Below are 21,344 nucleotides of genomic sequence, written 5' to 3'. Positions count from 1 at the left end.
GCAGAGTGGGGGGAGATGCTACAGAAGACACACTGTGTGACCGAAAAGATCTGTTCTGTGAGTGGAGTTTTGCTCACATCTTTTTGAATCCAGTCCTATATGTCAGAAAAATAGCTTATCTCAAAAGGTTGTTGGGAGTATACATTAGATATATTTTAGCTATATAGAGAGATTCATCTGCACAGATTTCCTGAGAGGAGGTGCAAAATTTATCAATAACAAAAATATTTCCCATACAAACACAGTTCAAGGCATAAAATAAGTCTGGAAGCAACTAAAAGTATGTTACCAAAAGAGAGGATTGTTATGTGTGTGTGTGTGTCACTCAAATCTTCTGGGCAGTAATAATCAGAGATGCTTTACTCACTGACTGAGCTTGTCTCATGTCAGATTGCAGCAGTGGACCAAGGTCAGTTCCCTGGGTGGTCCTATTCATGTCAAAGTTCACAACATGTGTACTCACGCAGTATCAATAGACTTTGCTCAATTGCATTTGATTTGTAGGATCAAGATGTGCACTAAAGTGACTATGGATGACTTCCTGACAGCTCATCATGAGATGGGGCACATTGAATATGATATAGCCTATGCCCACCTTCCTTATCTGCTAAGAAGTGGTGCCAATGAAGGATTCCATGAAGCCATAGGAGAGATCATGTCACTTTCTGCAGCCACTCCAAACCATTTGAAATCCCTTGGTCTTTTGGATCCTAACTTCCAGGAAGATAATGGTGAGAAATATGGAAAGGTCAATAAATTAAAACATACACCAGAAGGCTCTAAAAGTGCAATAGCATTTTTAATTCTCAAATCTAAAACTGCAGTATTTAGTCAAGTAGATTGATTGACATGTCAACCCTCATAGATCAGGCAGATTTTAAAAAATAAAATATCTATCTTTATACCATATACAGAAGCCATGAGTGTAGGTTTCATGTGAAAAGTATTTTTGGTGCTTGTGGGGGGGGGGGCACAGTAGGAGGGCTTCTAATGACCTGGCCCCACTTATGGACCTCCTGATGGCATATGGGGTTTTTTGGCCATTGTGTGACACTGAGTGTTGGACTGGATGGGCCTTCGGCCTGATCCAACATGACTTCTCTTATGTTCTTAAAATAAATATTCTCTTTTTCAGTCCCATGGGAAGGAATGATCCTTCTAAAAGCAATTAATTACTCAGCACACCACACTTATCTATCTCCAATTTTGACATATTTATTTGATTCACTATCCCCCCCCCCCCCCAAATTAAAATTTGCTTTTCAACCTCTATCTATATGTATTTACTAGTAACTTCCATTTCAATGTATCTGAGGATGTGCATGGGCACACGACAGCTTATACCTTGAATAAAGCTCTGCTGGTCTTAAAGGTGCCACTGGACTCAAACTTCATTCTACTTTAGGGAATCAGTTATTGTGGGGGAAAGAGTAGGAAGAGTTTGTAACTTTCCCATTTCTTTGTTGCAGGGCCAAACAACACAAACAACAAAACTCGTTAGAACTGTACAACTAAATTTTTTACTCTGTCATTTCACTTTGCTTTTTACAGAAACAAAGATCAATTTCCTTCTCAAACAGGCCCTCACAATTGTTGGAACTATGCCTTTCACATACATGCTAGAGAAATGGCGGTGGATGGTGTTTGCTGGTACGATCCCAAAAGAACAGTGGATGAAAAAATGGTGGGAGATGAAGTGAGTAAAGGGAATGGTTGGGAGGGAAAGCAGTATAATATAGCCCGATCTTGTAAGATCTCAGAACCTAACAGGGTCAGTACTTGGATAGGTACTTCTGGGACTACCAAGGAAGACTGCAGAAGGATGCAATGGCAAACCTTCTCATTTGCCTTGAAAGCCCTTGCCAGGGCCCCCATAAGTCAGCTGTGTTGATTGCATTTTACACATGCACAAAGGAAATGGTTCAAATAAGGGCCTGAAGGAATGCTGAGTGCTTAACCTCTGAAGTACTAGTAGAATGAGTGACTGCTTTTAAAATGCAGTCCATTACACTTTCCTAATTATATCAAGAGCCCCCCCCCTTCCCCCCCTTTTTTGGTCTCCTTTCTTTTCTCTGCCCTAGTCTGATAGTGCTTTATTTATTTCATAGTGTTAAGGGAATAGTAATAGTATTCTTTTGTTGGAATGGTAATTTTCAGGACAATAGCAGAAGGTCCTTTCACTGACTACACCTCCTACTATTCTTTGTATTTGACCTCACTGTTTATAAATTGTTTTTCTTTTCTTTATCGAAATGATATCTGTGCTAACTGGGACACAGTTCATGCATCTTGAAAAGTGGGCTGTAGCCCACAAAAACATATGCCACAATAAAGTCTTTAAAGTCTTTTGTTTTAAACATATAGATATCTGTGAAATTGCATATTTATGTGAAGTATTCTGGGAAAGCAAACTGGAAATCCTATTTGATATACAAATATTTCATTGTATAGATCTCAAATATTTGGAATAATCAGGGCTGACTGCTGAAAGCAGCAATTTCAATTTCCTTTTCAAGAACTAATGAATATTCCGACCTGTCTCTTCATTACAGGCGTGAGATGGTGGGTGTTGTTGAGCCATTGCCTCATAATGAGGCATACTGTGATCCTGCATCTCTCTTCCACGTAGCCAATGACTACTCTTTTATAAGGTGCGTCAAGGGTCTGGCCATTTTCTTTTCTTTGTCTCTGTTATATCTTGTTAATGACAGAATAGACAGAATATAATGAGATAAACAGCCAATATCCCTATTTGAGTATGTCAGTACAGCTAAAAGAGAACTACATTGGATAGTGATGTACACTATCCAATGTATTTCTCTTTTAGCTGTATTGACATAGAATATTGACATAGAATATGTCAATACAGCTAAAAGAGAAATAGGGATATTGGCTGTTTATCTCATTACATATACTTAAACCCATCTTCCACTATATTTTAATGTATTTTTCTTCTAATGGCAAACTATATGTATGTTACTTGTTAAAAGGTAAATTAGTAGGATGGGAAAAACTTCTGAGAAAGCCCTCATTTTGGCCCAGGCTTATAATAATAGAGTGATTAACAGACATTCTCACATTTTTACATGTTACTGTTTTATTGGTTTCTCACACTCATGTTACCCAGAACAAAGATTTGCTCAATTTGTTAATTTTACTATGCTGTCATTGGATCTTAAATTTGTACCATTTTGCATTCTAAACCACTGCTACCAGCTATATGTAGCTCTGCTCACTGTACCTGATTCCTCAAAATGGGCTTAGAGCACATTAAAGCTTACATTCCGAATAAAACTTTGTTGGTCTTAAAGGTAAAACTTGACTCCTGCTTTGTCCTACTGCTTCAGACCAACAGAGCTGCCCACATGGATCTTTCTTTGAGATAGTAGTACTCAGTTCTAGGGATTTCTCATCACTGAAACTGGTGATTTGTTTCTTTTCTTTTAAAATTTTCTTTCCAGATATTACACAAGGACAATTTATCAGTTCCAGTTTCAAGAAGCACTTTGCAAAGCTGCTAATCACACGGGTCCTCTTTACGAATGTGACATCACTAATTCTACAGCTGCTGGTCACAAGTTACGGTAACTTAGTCTTTTATTCTATGAATAAAATTAGAATAGGCACAGCAAAATTCATCCTTGGTGCAGCCTCACATAAAGACAGAATTACCCAGTCTACATTTACTGTCTGTCTCCAAGGCCTGTTTCAAAGTGGCAGTTCAGATTATAATTGTATTGTTCTACTCAGTGCTTTTTTGTTGGCATTGTTTTTTAAAAAGCCAGAAATATTTAAAAAGTTGCACCAGTGTTCATCAGTTCTCCTCTCGTGTATTAGGAGAGCTCCCCACAAAAAGGGTGCTGGTAGTCAGTAGAGGTGATTACTATCACACACACACCCCTCATCCATAGCCCTAGTTCTACTTTATGGTAGACAGGAACATCCTATGGTCATAGAGTTAGAATGTGATTGCCATGATGGTAAATTTCACTCTGCCAGAAACACAGTAACATTAAGCAGACCTTGCAGCATTTTGTGCCACTTTCCCTTCTCTCTTCTGTGTCAGACAGTTCTTGTGTTAAACCAATTTTTATTATTTTGCATATATTGAAAAAATATTCATCAAACATAAACTTAAAGATATTAACCAATATACTACCAATACACTACAAAATTTCCTCCTCCCCCCACCTCCTCTGTTTCATGATCTCCGCCAGTGCTTAACATAATTACAAAAAGTAAATAAAGGTAAATATCACAATTAAAGAATCTTCACTAAAAGTTACAGTCACCTTAGCACGAAAGAAACCAAAATTATATAATAATTATTAGTATAATTAACCCTCTATTTTATCAAAGATTTCAGGTTTTCATGGCTGGTAACATCATTAGGGTTTGTAGAATATTTCGGGCTCAAGTGCCGTGTTCTACTGGAGAAAGTTTTCCTTCCAGACGTTTTGTTCTCAGATTTTCGTTCTCCGCAGCTGAGAACGAAATGTCTAGAAGCAAAACTTTCTCCAGTAGAACACGGCACTTGAGCCCGAAAGATTCTACAAACCCTAACCCTCTATTTGTCTCTTAATCTAGCACTCTATTAAATTACATATTAAATCAAAAACCAATATTTACAGCCTTATCTTCCCATTAAAAATTATGTTCATGTTATCAAAAATCACTAAGTGTCTCTTCACTTTCCATTGTTTTTCAACATATTTTTGAAATTTCTCCCAATCATCTTTAAATTTTTCTAAATTAAAACCTGCTTGCTCCTCTTGAATAAACGTATTCAAATGCTGTTTGAGTCGCTCTGCTAGTATTCTTGCAAATATTTTATAGTCATTATTAAGTAGTGAAATCGGTCTATAATTTTTTACATTCGTGGCATCTCTATCTTCTTTTGGTATCAATGAAATAACAGCTTCCTTCCATTTCTTTGGTACTTTCCCATTTTGTCTGAGATTATTCATCAATTTTTGAAGTTTTGGTACTAATGCATCTGCAGGACTTTATAGAATTTTGCTGAGAAACCGTCGGGACCGGGTGCTTTACTTAATTTCATTGAACTAATTGCTGCTTCAACTTCTACTTTTTCAATTGGTTCATTTAAAATTTTTTCCATGTTTTCTGTTAAGCGCTTTCCTTTTATTCTCTGCAGATATGCTTCTATTTTCTCTTTATCCACTCGTTGACTTTTAAATGACTTAGCATAGTATTTGTAAAATTCGCTTTTAATTCCTGCTTTATCCACAATGTCTTCGCCTTCCGATATAATTTTGCTTATGAATTTATTTTCCCTTTTTTTCTTCATTTGCCATGCCAAATATTTACCAGGTTTGTTAGCACTCTCAAAGGATTTCTGCTGCAGTCTTTTTAGGTTCCATTCCACCTCCTTATTCAATATATACCTCAATTGACTCTGTAATATTGTAATCTCTCGTAAAATTTTCTTTTTTCCCTGGTCTCTTTTTCAATTTTTTCTTTTTTTCTTATTTCTTTTTGTAAGTCCAGCATTTTTTTCTCTTTATCTCTTTTATCTTTATTGTTCAATGTAGTTAATATCCCTCTCATTACAGCTTTGTACGCGTCCCACACGTTTTAACATCCTGGTTTTCATTTATTTGAAAGAAAGCTTTAATTTCTTTTTCAAGAGATGTCACTATTTCCACTTTTTGCAATAAATCTTCATTTAACCTCCATCTCCTCACCTTTTTCCTGTCTTTTGCCAACCACATTAATAGATTATGGTCTGCACCTACTTTCGGAAGAATCTCTGTTTGTAATGAGTCCTAGATCTTTAGTAGACCATAAAATGTCAATTCTTGAGAAGGAGTTATGCCTCGCTGAAAAGAAAGTATAGTCACATACATTAGGATTGAATTCCCTCCATACATCTTCCAAACTTCCTTGTTTTGTTAGTTCAAAAAATGACTTTGGCAGTTTGCCATCTTTGGTTTTTTTCCCCGGATCTATCCAAAGAGTTCTTGATAGTTCCATTAAAATCTCCCATTAACATTATCTGATCATATGTCACTTGATCTAGTTGTTGCATAATGTCTTTAAAAGAAAACATCCTTTGGCCCATTTGGAGCATATAGTCCCAGTAACAACGTTTTTTCTCTCATTCATTAACACATCCACTGCAACATATCTACCTTCATCGTCCTTAAAAATCAACTTTGCTCCAATTCTTTTTTTAATATAAAAAAATCACTCCCTTTTTTTTTCTTTAGCCAATGAAAAAAAATTCCTCACCCAAACATTTATTCCATAAAAATTTGTAATCCATTTGTTTAATATGTGTTTCTTGTAAACAAACTATATTATATTTTTGTTTTTTAATCCAATGAAATGTTGCTTTTCTTTTTTGCGGTGAGTTTAGTCCATTTACATTCCAAGAAATTAATTTGTAATCCATAGTAGTTCTTCAATTATTCTGTATTTCCAAATTCTTTATTGTACGCAAAAAACCTTTCCATGCCTTGAGTATCTCTTATTGTAATTCTCAGTCTTTTGTACTCAAAGCTAAGACCTTCAGGTATAATCCATCTATATCTTATTCCCTTCTCCCTTAGCTTGTCTGTTAGTTTCTTGAACAGTCTTCTGTCACTTATAACCTTCCTTGGCAGCTCCTTCATTATTCTTACTCTGCTTTCATCCACTACCATTGCCTTTTCAAATTGTTGACTTAACGTCCTTCCCACCATATTTCTTGTAATAAATTTTACTACCACATCCCTTGGTAGCTTGTGTTTTCTAGCAAATTCTGAATTGACCCTGTAAACATAATCATACAAATGTCTCATCTCATCAAGGTCATCTCCCATGAATTCAGCAATAATTGTTGAAATGTACTTCTTTAGGTCATCTTGTTCTTTTTCAGGTACACCTCTTAAACGAATCAGGTTTTCCATTAACTTGCAATCTTGTAGTATTGCTTTTTCCTGCATCTTCAATCTCTTTTTTAATCTCTTTCTTGACTTCATCAGCACTGGAATTTATTTCTTTAGTTAGTTGCTTCTTACTTACAGTTATTAGTTCTTTCATCACCTTCACCAGTCTTGCCTCCATAGCCTCCAATTGTTCTTGAACTTTAGCCATTTTTCCTTCTCCCAAAGAGCTTGCCCTCAAACGTGTAAGCCTTGGTCCCAGCTTTTGTTCAGACATCACTGTCTTTCCATTGCAGAAAATGGGTTCAAAAGTTGATTTCACCAATCCACAATCCAATAGCAGAGTTCAATAGATCAGGGCTTGCCCTTTTCAACAAGCCCAAAATCGTCGTCTTCTGAGCTTCCTAGCTTGAGATATTAATTTTTAAAGTTTATATTTTTTCCAAAATGGTGGCCGTGACCTTTCCAAGCCTCTTTTTAAAAAAGTTTTCCTTTCTCCAATAGTCCTTAAATTTTGATTTCAAGTATATAGTCCAAAATATTTCACCTTTTTTGGGATGATCCCTGCTGGTTTTGTTAATTTTTGAGGACCCGTTCTATTTTAAAAAGTTTAAAACCTTTGACCCTTCTTTAATGGCCGCTGATGTTTCTCTATGATTTCTGGCTCTAGAGATGACCAGGAGGCTTAGAGATTTCTCTTCTTTCAGTGTTTACTTCCTGACTTTCTGGCCATGAAATCTCATTCTCAATGGTTGGTAATCTCACAATAGTTGTAAAACGTCACTTCCTGTGTCGTCCTGAAGATCAGCAACTCTGTTATGTTGGGGGATTTTTTTCAAAACCACAGGTATTTCAAACATCAGTTGTTTTTCTGCACTTTTCTGTTTGTCTTAAATTCCCCAAATTCCAAATTTACCCCCTTCCTCTTCTTCTTCACTTTATACTCTTAGTTAATTCCAGATCTTAATCCTTTTATTTTAAAAGCCTTATTTTAGTCCTGGACTGATAGATAAAGATCTTTTACCTTAAAGAAAGTCTATTCTCCTTTACACCATTCTCTTGACCTTCAGATGTTATTGTAATCCATAGAAAGTTGGAATCTTGATGAATTTATGTCAATTTAATGACGCTGGAGAACCTTTGTAGATGATGGAATGCAATTCTTCATTGGGGACTCTTCAGAGCCAAAAAGGAACTCCACTGGGATTCCTTGTCAGCCAAAGTAAATCCCCTCAAAATTCTTCAAGCATGTCTTAGACATTTTCCTCGCTGGAAAATGTAGGCAGCAGGCATTGGAATCACCTTTTATGCCCAGAACAAAGGCTCCGGTCTGCTCCTCCTAAAAGAAGTGGGTCAGTTCTCCATGTTCCAACTCCAGAAGTCTCTATGTCAGACAGTTCTCAAGACATTTTGAAATCATATTTCCTTACCTTTGTGGTCATTTTTAGCAGGGACTTCAAAACTGTGACCCTGTTTCTAATGGTCCTTTTTAAAAACCCTTTACAATTTGTTTATTGCAAGTAGCTTTAGGCATCTGAAACAAAGCGCAGAGAAAAAAAAACATAATATAGTACTGTATTTCTCATAAAACTCCAGCATTGCTTAGGTATGCATTGGATTGCCAACACTATTGTATGGATCCTGACTAAAACTAATAAGTAATGTTCATTGCAGGTTTAATGACTAGTGTGGAAGCAGCCCATATAGGCTGCTGAAATAAGAACAGTACTTGCTTTTTATTCAAGTTCTCTTTCATTATGCCATCTTTTGGCTTTATTGCTTGTAGGGCTCATTCCACACCATTAGGATGGTACTTAATGCCAACCTATTTCTTTCTAAACCACAGGGACATGCTTGCCTTGGGGAGATCTGAGCCTTGGACCAAGGCTTTACTTGATATGACAGGAGAAAAAGCAATGAATGCAACTCCACTTCTTCTCTACTTTCAGCCTTTATATGAGTGGCTGATAAAGAACAATACTAACAGATTTGTTGGTTGGGATAAAGCCTGGACTCCATGTAGGTACTTGTATTTGCAATATGGTTCATCCGTGAAACTACTGCTTGCCTTTTATTGGATTATTCAGCAAAGAGAATCTAGAAATGCAACATTGCCAATTTAACTTGGGGACAGAATGTTTTTAAGACTAGAGGAGTTTGCCCCTAAAACAGAAAGCCACCATGTACAGGAGCTGGAGATACCAGCACCCATATTTTATATCATCTTTCCTACCTCCATGAAAAGTTACAGCTGAATGACTTTCTAAAAAAGAATTATGTGACTGCATTGGTCAGGTTGCACCTGGAGTATTGTGTGCAGTTCTGGAGGTCTAACTTCAAAAAGGATATGGACAGAATGGAGCAGGTGCAGAGGAGAGCGATGAGGATGATCGAGGGTCTGGAGACAAGGCCCATGAGAAAAGGCTGAGGGACTTGGGAATGTTCAGTCTGCAGAAGAGGAGGTAGAGGGGGGGCATGATTGCTCTCTTAAACTATCTGAAGTAGGGTTGCCAAGTCCAATTCAAGAAATATCTGGGGACTTTGGGGGTGGAGCCAGGAGACTTTGGGGGTGGAGCCAGGAGACATTGGGGCGGAGCCAAAAGCAAGGGTGTGACAAGCATAATTGAACTTCAAGGGAGTTCTGGCCATCACATTTAAAGGGACTGCACGTCTTTTTAAATGCCTTCCTTCCATAGGAAATAATGAAGGATAGGGGCACCTTCTTTTGGGGTTCATAGAATTGGACCCCCTGGTCCAATCTTTTTGAAACTTGGGAGGTATTTTGGGGAGAGGCACTAGATGCTATACTGAAAATTTGGTGCCTCTATCTCAAAAAACAGCCCCCCCAGAGCACCCGATACCCGTGGTTCAATTCCCCATCATTCCCTATGGGAATCGTTCATGCAGGTGCATGATGGTTGTGGGGGCGGGGCTTCCCCCGTCGGCCAGCTGGCTGGGTGAGGGGGGAAGCCTGTAAAACCAGGGGATCCCCCTCTGGGACCTGGGGATTGGGAAGCCTAATCTGAAGGGCTGTCACTTAGAGAAAAGCAGGGAGATGTTCCTGTTGGCAGCAGAGGACAGGACTTGCAGTAATGGGTTTAAATTAAGGACGGGAAGGTACCAGGATAGCAGGAAAAACCTTTTTACAGTAAGAGTTGTTCAATAGTGGAATCAGCTGTCTAGGGAGCTGATGAGCTCCCCCTCACTGGCAGTCTTTAAGCAGTGGCTGGACAAACACTTGTCAGAAATACTCTAGGCTGATCCTGCATTGAGCAGGGGGTTGGACTAGATAGCCTCTTCCAACTCTGTGATTCTACAATTCTGTGATTAGCAGACCTAGATTTATGCCCAAGCGAAAAAACCAGATTATTAAGGCCCTCTGAATTTTTTAAAAAATCCTAAGTATTACTCAATTGCCACATTTTTGATAATGCTGCAGACCTCTTAAACTTGATGTGGCTTATCGCCTTAAAACATTTAAATCTGTCCCTGCTCACATGAACCTCAAAAGTTAAGATAAATGCATGAAACCTAATCAGTAAAACAGAATATACTGAATCAATTTAGACTTTACCATCAGCTGAGACAGAGACGGGACATGTGACATTGCTCAAGGCCTGTAGACTAAGTGAGCAGTATCATTAAAATGAAATAAAGAAGGGGCGTGTTGCATCTGTGTTGCCACTAGAGCTTTATGGTCTTGCAGTTCTGAGGCCATTTAGATGGCCAAGAGCAGCCAAATTTCATTTGCTGAATGGTTGATTTATCGCCAAAAAAATATTCAGGCCAACAAGTTACACAGCAAGGATTTCCACTCATCCAACTCTTGTCAACTGACATGAGCTCTGCCTAACCACATGCACCTGTCACATGGTCATCACTGAAGGATGCAGCATCAGCTAGTGGCAGCAAACACATAGATCTTTTTCACACAGCCTAAGTATTCCGGTATGCCAGCTGGTCAGTTACTGAACAGTAACGGGTTTCTGCTGGCATTTCAGACAGACCCGATTCAGTAACTGGCTGCTACCGGAATACTCTCACCTTTTCACACAGTCCTGCGGCTGTCCCGGTAGTGAGGCATGCCTGAGTCGTCACTAACAAAGAGCAGCTTCTTCCACTTTTCAACCCCTCCTTCTGGGTTGAAATCGCTATGGGGTGCTGTGTGAAATGTCCAGTATCTAACCCGGGAGCAGTTTCCGCGCCCTTTTTCGCCCGCCGGCTCCATTTCGCCTGGGCTCCATTAAGATGCCAGATATCACCGCCGCTGAAACCTGGTAACTTATCTCAATAGAGCCTAGCCATCTCTATGGTGTTTGCCCGATGTTCCAAAAAAACCCAACACACATAAGCTGGAGATCGCGAGCCGGCAGGCAAAAACGGCTGGCACTGGTGGAAGCGAGATAAGAGCGGAACAGTGTGAAATGGCTCGCTTCAATCACGGAACCCTATCGGGGAAAAAAAACATGTGTCTGAAAACTCCCATCCCTGTCTCGGATTACTGCAAGGCGGCACAATACCGACTCCCTTCCGGCTTCCACTGATAAGTGTGAAAAGGGCCATAATCTCATCAAAATATTTTGATTTTACGCAGTCTTCTAAAGTGATACACAAGCAGCATTTTTAATATAGTTTTGTGGCCTGCAAGCTGGCCCCATAGGCCTGCAAGTCGCATCAGGATGCCTCCTGAGACCTGGTCAAAAAGACAAATGATGAGGCCAGAACTGACATACCTAGGGTGGCCAAGTCCCTGAGCAATGCCAAGTCCCCAGCATTGTACCATAGAGTTTTCCCTCCCAAATGGTTAGAGCATCTGGGAAAACCATAGAGTTTTCACAAAAACGCCTAGAGCGACCACCATGCGTCATCACTGGCACGATGACATCACTTCCGGGTGATGTCATCATGCCAACAACATCGGGGGAGGTTCCCCCCACCGGCCCAATGTGGGCAGGCAGGTTGGGAACCTCCCGGGCAGGGGAATCCCCGCCCGGACTGGGGGCTTGGCAGCCCTAGACACACCACCACCATCAGGAGAGTGGGGCCTGGCCACCAGCCATCAGATTTAAGTTCTGGCAATCAGAGAGCTGGGCAGGCAAAGAATCTGCAACCAAGATGCACACCAAGGAGGCCAGCAGTGATAGCAGCTACGGGAAAGTCTGGGAAGCTGCAGAAAGCAACTGGGCATGGAAGGCCCCAGGAGGATTGGGAACATGGGTGAGGCCAGTGCCAGGAACTGGAGGCTGGGGAGCCCAGGGTCAGTGGCAGAGCAAACTCCAGGATAGGGTTGCCAGGTCTGTGCTGGAAAATACCTGTAGACTTTGCAGGGGGAGCCAAGAAAAGGTTGGGTTTGGGGAAGGGAGGGGCCTCAGCATGAAATAGTGCCAGAGAATCCACTCTTCAAAGCAGCCATTTTCTCCAGGGGAGCTGATCTTTGCCAGCTGGAGATCAATTGTAAAAGCAGGAGATCCCACTACACTTTTTTTTTTTTTAAATCCAGATGTCAATGATACAATCAAAGTGAGAATCAGCCTAAAAGCAGCTCTGGGAGACAATGCAGTGAGTATAAAGTCCTATAGTGGATCATGCAATTCTGGGTTCTAAGACAATATACAAATATGTAACTGAATGGTAAGTAGTAGTATGTAATGAGTCTGCTGTACTCTACATTTCACCAGCTTCTTGGTAACAATCTGAGTTTGAGCATACAACACTAGATATAAAATACTTTAAATAATGTTTTCTGGTTAGTTTCCCTCCCTACTCCCTTGTTTTATGGACCAAAACCTGAAGTCACAGAACTGGAACACAGGAGTGATTGATATATTCTTTGAAATGAAAAAGGACTTTATCTCCACCTTTATATCTAATTTTTAGCAATAATCTAAGGATCTCTTAACATGGTTAGATTGGTAGTTGGTTATGAGCAATGCATAGTCTTTTCCATGCTAGTTTCATCTATGTAATATTGCTGTTTCCACAGTACACTGCAATAATTTACATAGAGACTTTTTAAGTACATCCCTCTGCTGGGCACTAGTACACTGCAGTGATTCTTCTGGGTTTGCAAAAATGTCCCCCACCTTCAGTTTCTATGGAGAGATGCTCTAGTTTGACCTTAGTTCATTGGCAACAATGGAGAATGGGTGCACCTTCTTTGGGGGGCTGTAACTCACCATAAATCGAATCCTCTCCAGATGGAGGGCAGCAGAGGAGAGTCAGCCAGAGATCCTCTGCAAATTTGGTGTCTCTAGCACCCTGGTGGCATTCTACCATGCCACAAATGTCACAAACCAAACCAAAATCTAATTCATTTGGCCCCTAAAAGTTCAAGATTGTTCATAGTTCATGAACTGGGCATGCTACAAACCTCAACAAACTGGATTTTCATGGTTTGTGTCCATCCCTAATGCCCTGTGTAAATACCTCCTTTTACATTGTTCTCAGTTGGAATTTGATGTACAGGCGCAACATATATAGAAATGTGATAGATATACTGGATACATATGGACTTAAAATGTACTATTAAGCAGCTACAGGGAGAAAACAACTTCTGACCCAGGAGAGATCAAAACTAGATTTTACATACAGTAAATGAATGAAGGCAAATTTAAAATGATTACAACATTGATACTTTATATATTTTAAAAGAGTCGAATGGTAAATATTGGCAGCTAGAGGATAGAACTAGTCTTGCTTGTTTGCTTTTGCTATTCCATTAAGGTTTCTTTCATTATTTGGTATATTATTATCCCACCTTTCCTGCAAGGTGTTCAGGGTAGTGTACATTATTCTTCCCTTCACTATTTTGTCCTCACAACAATAGGTGGGGTGAGACACAGTGAGTGGCATGATGTAGATTAATTTTAAAAAGTGGACTTAGCTCCAGTCCTTCATTTTACCTTTTATATATTTCTATGTATAGCATCTAAAATCAGTCATACAATCAATTTTTTTTACTGAAAATATAATACATATTAGGTTGTAACTAATGGACATTTTTTACACTGACCTCTGTATCATGCTCACTCATGCTCTGAAAGGGAATCCTCTGAATGTTTTGGGGGGCTGCAATTGGAGGACAGGAAGGACAGAAAGTCTCTTCCTGTGAAAAGAGCTGTGATCACAGTTGCTCAGATACATTACAACCCATGGTGGGGGGAGATGCTTCCCTCAAAATTATTGCCTTGAAGTACTTCTAAGTGACTAAATCTAAGAATGCATTTATTAGTCTGACTGAGTCGCATTTTAAATTGACAGTACAAATGGAATGAAAATGAAATGTATTTATTCACTGCAACAATTGCCTATGCCATGAGGAAGTACTTTTTGGAAGAGAAAAATGAAACAGTAGAATTTCGGTAAGTGGCCTCTTCAGTTATATTGGCTGTGGACTATTGGCATGTGAGTTTATTATGAAAAAGAGACTATTGTTTTTCCAGAATAATGTGATTACATCTGTGTGGATGAGGGGGGAACTGCCTCCAAAGACAACCCATAGAAAATTCTGAAAACTAACTATGAAGTCCCATTTGGTGCACATTATTGTGAGAGAACAGAGACATTTAGATGGACTGTCAAGCAGGGGACATTGATAGGTTTTAATATCTCCAGATATCAGCAATAAAGATTTGTGGAACAAATTATTATAGGACTGGGTAACATAATTTTGACATATTTTCTAAAAACTCTGGCCCAGATATGGAATTTCTAGAAACTCTGGCCCAGATATGGAATTGGCCCTGCAGCCACCTTCACAACTGGCCCATCAGTTTGATAAAAGGTATGCTGAGTGACCCAAGGAGGCGGAGGGATGCAGGAAGGACTAGGGAACATCCTCCATCTTGCCTCCTGTCATTCCAAGCCCATTCTCATAAGAAGAGGGAGGAGGAACACCAGATAAACCTTGAAGCCAAAGATAGACTGTATTTCTCTTTTCTGTTTTACCTGTATCCCTTGAAAGCTGATCTTTCCCAGCCTCATCTGTGTTGGTATTTTTTAACAGAATGCATGTTGGTTTAATAAACTTTTTTTGCTACTGTGTGAGATTGCATTTGCTTGGATGTTTGGTAAAGCTACATACATCTCTCTTCTTGGTGACTCTGAGCATCAGGAGGGTTTCCAAAGAGTAATTTAATCTCAGGGTAATGGAAGATTCCCTTCTGTGACACCTCCCCCCGCAAGAGATTTAGGGGAAAACAGGGATGAATCTCTTGAGGGTCATGAGTTTCCTTCAACTCAATGCATTCTTCTGGGAAATTCAGCTATTTTGGCTGCTCATCTGGAAGCGATAGAAGAGGGGGGAGAGTGAGGATTCTGATGTGGGTTGTAATAACAACTGCTATTTCAAATAAACTACTTTCCCCACACTCCAATTTACCAATGATAATTTCAGAAGAAGAAAGCTAATCTAGCTGTGTATTATATAGATTGGAAAGAAAGAGAGAGAGAGAGAGAGAGAGAGCTTCTTCCATTTTATAGATGGAAAATGAGAACACTTGTATTTGTAGCATCCCTATTCTAAAGTAGTGACAGATGAACTCCTGATTAAATTTGAGTCAGACTGCTGTACTTGTGCATATGGAGGCTTTGTTGCCTGGAAATAAGACTACCAGTTTCCGGATGAATAGATAAATGAAGAACATGGCTGTATAACCATTTTGTCACATGTTGGATGTTTCATAGGAGATTAAATATGTTGATTTCAGCTGACACCTAACTGAATAGTTTCTATAAGTTCTGCTATATATGTCAAAATAGCAGTTAGTTGCTGAATACGATAGATAGATAGATAGATAGATAGATAGATAGATAGATAGATAGATAGATAGATAGATAGATAGATAGATAGATAGATAGATAGATAGACAGACAGACAGACAGACAGACAGACAGACAGACAGACAGACAGACAGACAGACAGACAGACAGACATTTTCATTTACAAATACAGAACAAATTTTAAATAAAATTTATTTAGAATCTGTCACATACATATCACTCCAGAGAAAGGAGGGAAAGGAAAAATCAAAATAATCTAGGATGTGGTATAAATTTTAACAATAATAGTAAAGATAATTTCTTCTTCTTTTCATCAGGAGTGTAAATATTCATGTGGGTGATGTGACACCAAGGATCTCCTTCCATTTTATTGTCACCATGCCTAATAATGACTCAGACATTGTTCCCAGATCTGAAGTGGAAGAAGCAATCAGGTGAAATTTTTGATCACAAGGTGGCAGAGTAATGTCAATTATATTGGAAGCATATAAATGAATGTTGTTCATTTTCATTTGGTATGCTGTTTGCTTCATTATATTATACCAACAGCATAGAATTCTATTAAATATAGCAAAAATGCAGGAAATGTTTACATGGATTTCCATTTACTGGCAGAAAATCACGTGGACGCATCAATGAAATCTTCCAACTGGATGACCAAACTCTGGAGTTTATTGGCATTCCTCCGACACTGGCACCACCTTACACACCTCCAGTCACTGTCTGGCTGATATTATTTGGAATTGTCATGGGCATAGTCACAGTTGGGATCATTGTCTTGATCATCAAGGGACAGAGAAACCAGAGAAAGTAAGTGACATTTTATAAATAGTGCATTTGTCTTAAATTGATCAGATTCATTTTACACATTGTAGGGACAGAAAATATTAAGATAACATGACTTTGATCCATTACTACAGTACAGTTCATTGTTTTCTGTTCATATGTATTGCTCACCATAGTGCTGAAGGTGTTTTCCTTCAGTGGAAAAACCTTTCTGCCAGTGTACAGAGCTTTTTCTGCCTGTGGAATCCTCCACATTTAATCAGAACAAAGTCACTGGATACAACTCATTGACTTAATAATCCTAACAAATGAATTTGATATATAATTTGACTTCAATGCACATAAGGCTGATATTGCTAGCATGATCGTTTCTATTATAAACAGAGGGGTTGATTACTGTGAATGCACATGTCCTTGACTTTCTACCATTTATCATATAATAATTAATATATTGTTTTTAGGGAAAGGGCAGCAGAAAATGATGTATCCCAAATGACTTCAGTGAATTGTGATGACAACAGTGAAGAACAGAAAAATGTCAGCAGTGGAGAAAATAACCCAGGTTATCTGAAAGATGATGAGTGCTCATCAGCATTCTAAAACAGAAAGCTAATTAATATCCCTTATTTATGATTGCATGTCAATGCCAACAATATTATATAAAAAGGAGACTAATTCATGCAGATGTCATTGTACATTAAGGCCCTTTGTTTTAGCACAGGGCATTGCCAGGACACTGCTATATACATTATGTGCACTTAGCTGTGAAACAGATAGGAAATGTTTAACAGTACCAGTTACTTTTACCTTGTGTGAAAGCAAAGTGGCCTGAAGCAAACGGCTACTCTTCAGTCACTTTGGAATAGGTGACAGGCACTCTAAAAAAATGATAGGGCCAGTTTGGTGTAGTGTTTAAGTGTGTGGACTCTTATCTGGGAGAACCGGGTTTGATTCCCCACTCCTCCACTTGCAGCCGCTGAATGGCCTTGGGTCAGCCATAGCTCTCAGAGGAGTTGTCCTTGACAGAGCAGCTTCTGGGAGAGCTCTTTCAGCCCCACCCACCTCACAGGGTGTCTTTGTGGGAGAAGAAGATAAAGGAGACTGTAAACTGCTTCGAGACTGATTCAGAGAGAAGGGTGGAGTATAAATCTGCAGTCTTCTTCTATTCTGCATTGGATGTGTAGTCTTGATTCAGAACAATATGCATCCACAGAACTTGGTGTTCTCAAACAGTCTCCCTTTCCATCCCAATGGAAACTTGCCCCTTATTTAAAAGGTAGCTGGTGGAATCTGGGAATATTTCAGTCCAACAGCACTGCCATTCCTTCTTCTAGGCTGAAGTTACATACTCACCATAAGCTTTTGCTCTAAACAGCCTCAACTAAATTCTGTTAAAAATAAATGCTGCTCTTTTGAATAAACTTCTTGCCTCCACAGATGATACATCTATACCAAAATCAATTTGGTGGCTCTTTTTCAAATTGTAATAATATTTTTCTCCTCTTATGTGATATTGACAACTACTGATATATATTTGAAAATGGTGGCCAAAACGTTTTTCCAACAATGTAGATTAAAAAGAAGTCAGTTTTCTGCTTGGGGTGTCTCATGTCTCAAGATCTTTCAAGGGCTAGCAGGCTTTGGATAACTAATGGCATACAGTCGATGAAACATATATAGCAACAAGTCTCTGACAGCTTCCATATTCAAACATATGATATTTAAGTACATGCTACTGCTATATACAAACTACTTTTCACAGAGCAATCATAACCAGAGTTGCATCCTTTTAAGTCAGTTAGTCCTAGGAAACCATTTTGAAACATCTCTTACATGGAAAATACACTTGGATCTAGGAAGGAACACAACCTTGAGAGCAGGGAAGACAATTGTAGAACATACTCATCAGGAGGTGAATTTGTACCCTTGGCCTTAACAATATTTAATGCTAAGGTTCTAAATTCCTATACGGTGTGAAAATTTGTCTCAGGCATAGCACTGACAGCGGAACTAGGTGAGTTATCAATGGAAGTCAAGACTTGGATTAAAGCATTTGTCTTCAAAGTAAAGGTTTTAAAATCTGAGGGAGGATCTACTCTGCTTGGGCTTATCCAGGCAGATAAACATTACAGCAAATGGGACCAGCTACTGGAAAAGAAAATGAAATGCTTAGGAATAACAAATTATATGATTAAGAATACAGAAACGAAAGACATTATAAGATAAATAAGAAAGTGTGCAAGGAAGCTGCATATTACGTCTGTTAGGGCATGCAGGATATGTTCATCTCTCCATTTGGAAATTGCCCTCCCAATGCAACTGCCAAAATATTGTTATCTGTTGACAGTCCCCTGTTGACAGTCCCAAATCTAAGAAGAACTTTGACTTTGGCAAGAATTAACACTCTTCCCTTGGCAGTTTTGGAAGGCAGATATCATACTCTAACAGAACATGCAGATGCTCATATGATAAAATTAAAACTATTGAACATATGATTATGAAGTGCCCTATATTTAATGAGTTGACAGCGAGTTTAGTCATCTCTTTACTCAAAAATACAGAATTGCTAAATGTGTGAGCCCAGGTGTCATGGCTGCTATTGGATACAAATGACTGTGTCATCCTCTGAGTGGCAAAATTCATGGGTGCAATAATCAAATATGAGAAATAATACTGAGTAAAGCCTTTTAAAATAATTTTGGTTCTAACTTCTACTTAAGGTGATAGCCATATGAGTAGTACTAGATAGATAGAAGATAGTCAGTGGGGTTAAAGGGGAGTAAGACCCCAGCTCTTCATTCTGCTCTGTGACCTTTGGCACTGGTACCCGTTATTATGCAGTCATCTGATAAAGAAACCCTGCAAACTTTTAAACTAAAATAAATTAATATTCAATTGGTACAGCATTACTGCATTCCTTTAATTAATGTTTTAGCCAACTAATTGCAGTTGACTATCCTACCACAATTATGAACTCAAGGGCCGGGATCTCTTTGTAGTTGAAATGTTGGGTGCTTTTGCCTGGTATAACCTTATGAAATAACACTAAGACCACTGGAAAGACCTAATGGGTGTTATAAAATGTTATAAAGTATTATAAAGAACAGAAACACAAATATTTTTTTAAAGCTTTGAATAAAACATGCTTAAAACATTAGCACTCGTTGGTCTTAAAGATGCTTTCTTTGTATTTCTCCTGTGCAATCCAGTGAACTGGGCAAAGAAAGCTCTGGCTCTTTCCTTCCTTCCCCAGGGGACCAGCAGGGGGAGGAACCTCAGCCAAAAGAAAGAAAAGAAGCTTGACACAGCAGCTCGGCTGTGCAATTGAGAGAGCCTGACAAAGCAAGCTATCCTTCTCCCCTTCCTCACCAAGGGAGGAGCCTCAGCCAATGGAGAAAATAGAGGCTTTGCTCTGTAGCTGCTGTGCAATGGAGCAAGCTTGGCAGAGCAAGCTGTGATGAAGAAGAAGGTGATAGAGAGGGAGAAGGAAGCAGATGACAGCCAGTTGCTCGGGGGCCTGATAGGAGCCCTCCCGGGGCTTGATTCAGCACCCAGGCTGCATGTTTGACACCCCTGACCTAATCTGTACCAGGTGAATATCAGATAAAAATTATGCAAACAAAATAGTCTAACAAGGATCTAGAAACAACAAAAGGGATCTACTACATCAGGAAAATTCAGTCATTACTTCCAGGAATACAAACAATACAGTATGAAAACATCATTTCCATCCAGTTTCCAATAATCCATCTCAGGTTTCTGACTCAGGCAGGGACCAAGAACATGCTTCACATACATTTAGAAGAGCAGAATGAAAATTCCTGCCTCCTCCTCCTCTTCTTGTCTAAATATCTGGGAATACAATCTCTCTGGTGTGGGAGCACTGTATATCAGAGCTTTTCCTTGTCACAGACCTGAGCAATAGCGATTTGTGTGTATGTGTTACATTATCAACAATGTTACAACAACAATGTTACAACAACAATTATCAACAAAGCCGCCCTGAGCCACCTAGTGGGAAGGGCGGGATATAAATCTCAGATAAATAATAAAAAAAATAAAAATCATAGAAGTTTTCAAGTTAGACTGAGTTATGTGCAAAGTGCAGTTTGTCTGGTTCACATGTTACTGTAAACTTTCATTTGCTCAGAATCAGGAACCAAGGGAGGGAGTCCAAGAGTGCAAGGAGGAGGGAGAGGGAGTGCACAAACCTGGCATAACTAGCCAAATCAATACTTCATGTGAACCAAACCTATACGTTATGCAGAAAGAATGTAACATTACAATGCCTAAAGCCTAATTTTGTTCTCTAGCATGATTAGATCACACAAATATCCATTTGGAAATTTGAATCTCACTTACCAATGTGGCACCATTATTAATTGGTTTTTATTTCTACTAATCATCTCAATATTTATAAAGCAATAAGGGGGTCTGTCAGAGACCCAAGCCTGGGTCCTCCTGGGTCACCATTCCTCCTTGGCTGAGGAGCACTCAGCCCTGTGAGTCCTCAAGGTTAAATGCATCCAAATAAAGCAGACCTTGGTAAAATATATAAAAGTTTATTCAAAAGTTTTAAAAAAGAATATCACTATTCAGTACAGTCTCTATAGCTTAGCAACAAAGATATAGAATGCTTTCTATCCAATACATTTAGAACCTAGTATTAGATGGCACACCTTCTTGCAGCATAAGAATCCAAGCTGTCACCTGAAACATTCTATACATTACAGTCAATCATGATGTAGCATAACATATCAAAGCATATAGCATGGCAAAAACATAAATTTAGCATGGCTTCCCTTTGGCCTTACTTTTGTCCTCTGGCACCATGTGGTTTCTCAGATCCAATCAGGAATGCCCCTTGATTTAACTTTCCAGAAGATGTTA

General features: G+C 39.1%; 1 protein-coding gene across 1 annotated transcript in view; it reads left to right on the top strand.

Moving 5' to 3' along the window:
• The window catches only part of ACE2 (angiotensin converting enzyme 2), a 38,253-nt gene extending 21,092 nt beyond the window's left edge, over positions 1–17,161 (top strand). The window contains exons 9-18 of the mRNA XM_060235115.1: positions 505–731; positions 1,552–1,696; positions 2,553–2,651; positions 3,462–3,584; positions 8,734–8,906; positions 12,388–12,446; positions 14,148–14,248; positions 15,986–16,102; positions 16,284–16,478; positions 16,916–17,161. Of these exons, the coding sequence (XP_060091098.1) occupies positions 505–731; positions 1,552–1,696; positions 2,553–2,651; positions 3,462–3,584; positions 8,734–8,906; positions 12,388–12,446; positions 14,148–14,248; positions 15,986–16,102; positions 16,284–16,478; positions 16,916–17,054 (1,378 nt within the window). The 3' untranslated portion in view covers positions 17,055–17,161. The remainder of the gene's footprint in view (positions 1–504; positions 732–1,551; positions 1,697–2,552; positions 2,652–3,461; positions 3,585–8,733; positions 8,907–12,387; positions 12,447–14,147; positions 14,249–15,985; positions 16,103–16,283; positions 16,479–16,915) is intronic.
• The last annotated feature ends 4,183 nt before the right edge of the window (positions 17,162–21,344 follow it).

Source organism: Heteronotia binoei, chromosome 3 (genome assembly GCF_032191835.1).
Source record: "Heteronotia binoei isolate CCM8104 ecotype False Entrance Well chromosome 3, APGP_CSIRO_Hbin_v1, whole genome shotgun sequence".
Taxonomy (NCBI): domain Eukaryota; kingdom Metazoa; phylum Chordata; class Lepidosauria; order Squamata; family Gekkonidae; genus Heteronotia; species Heteronotia binoei.
Note: the sequence above shows the minus strand (reverse complement) of the source record. Positions and strands in the feature narration are given on the sequence as shown.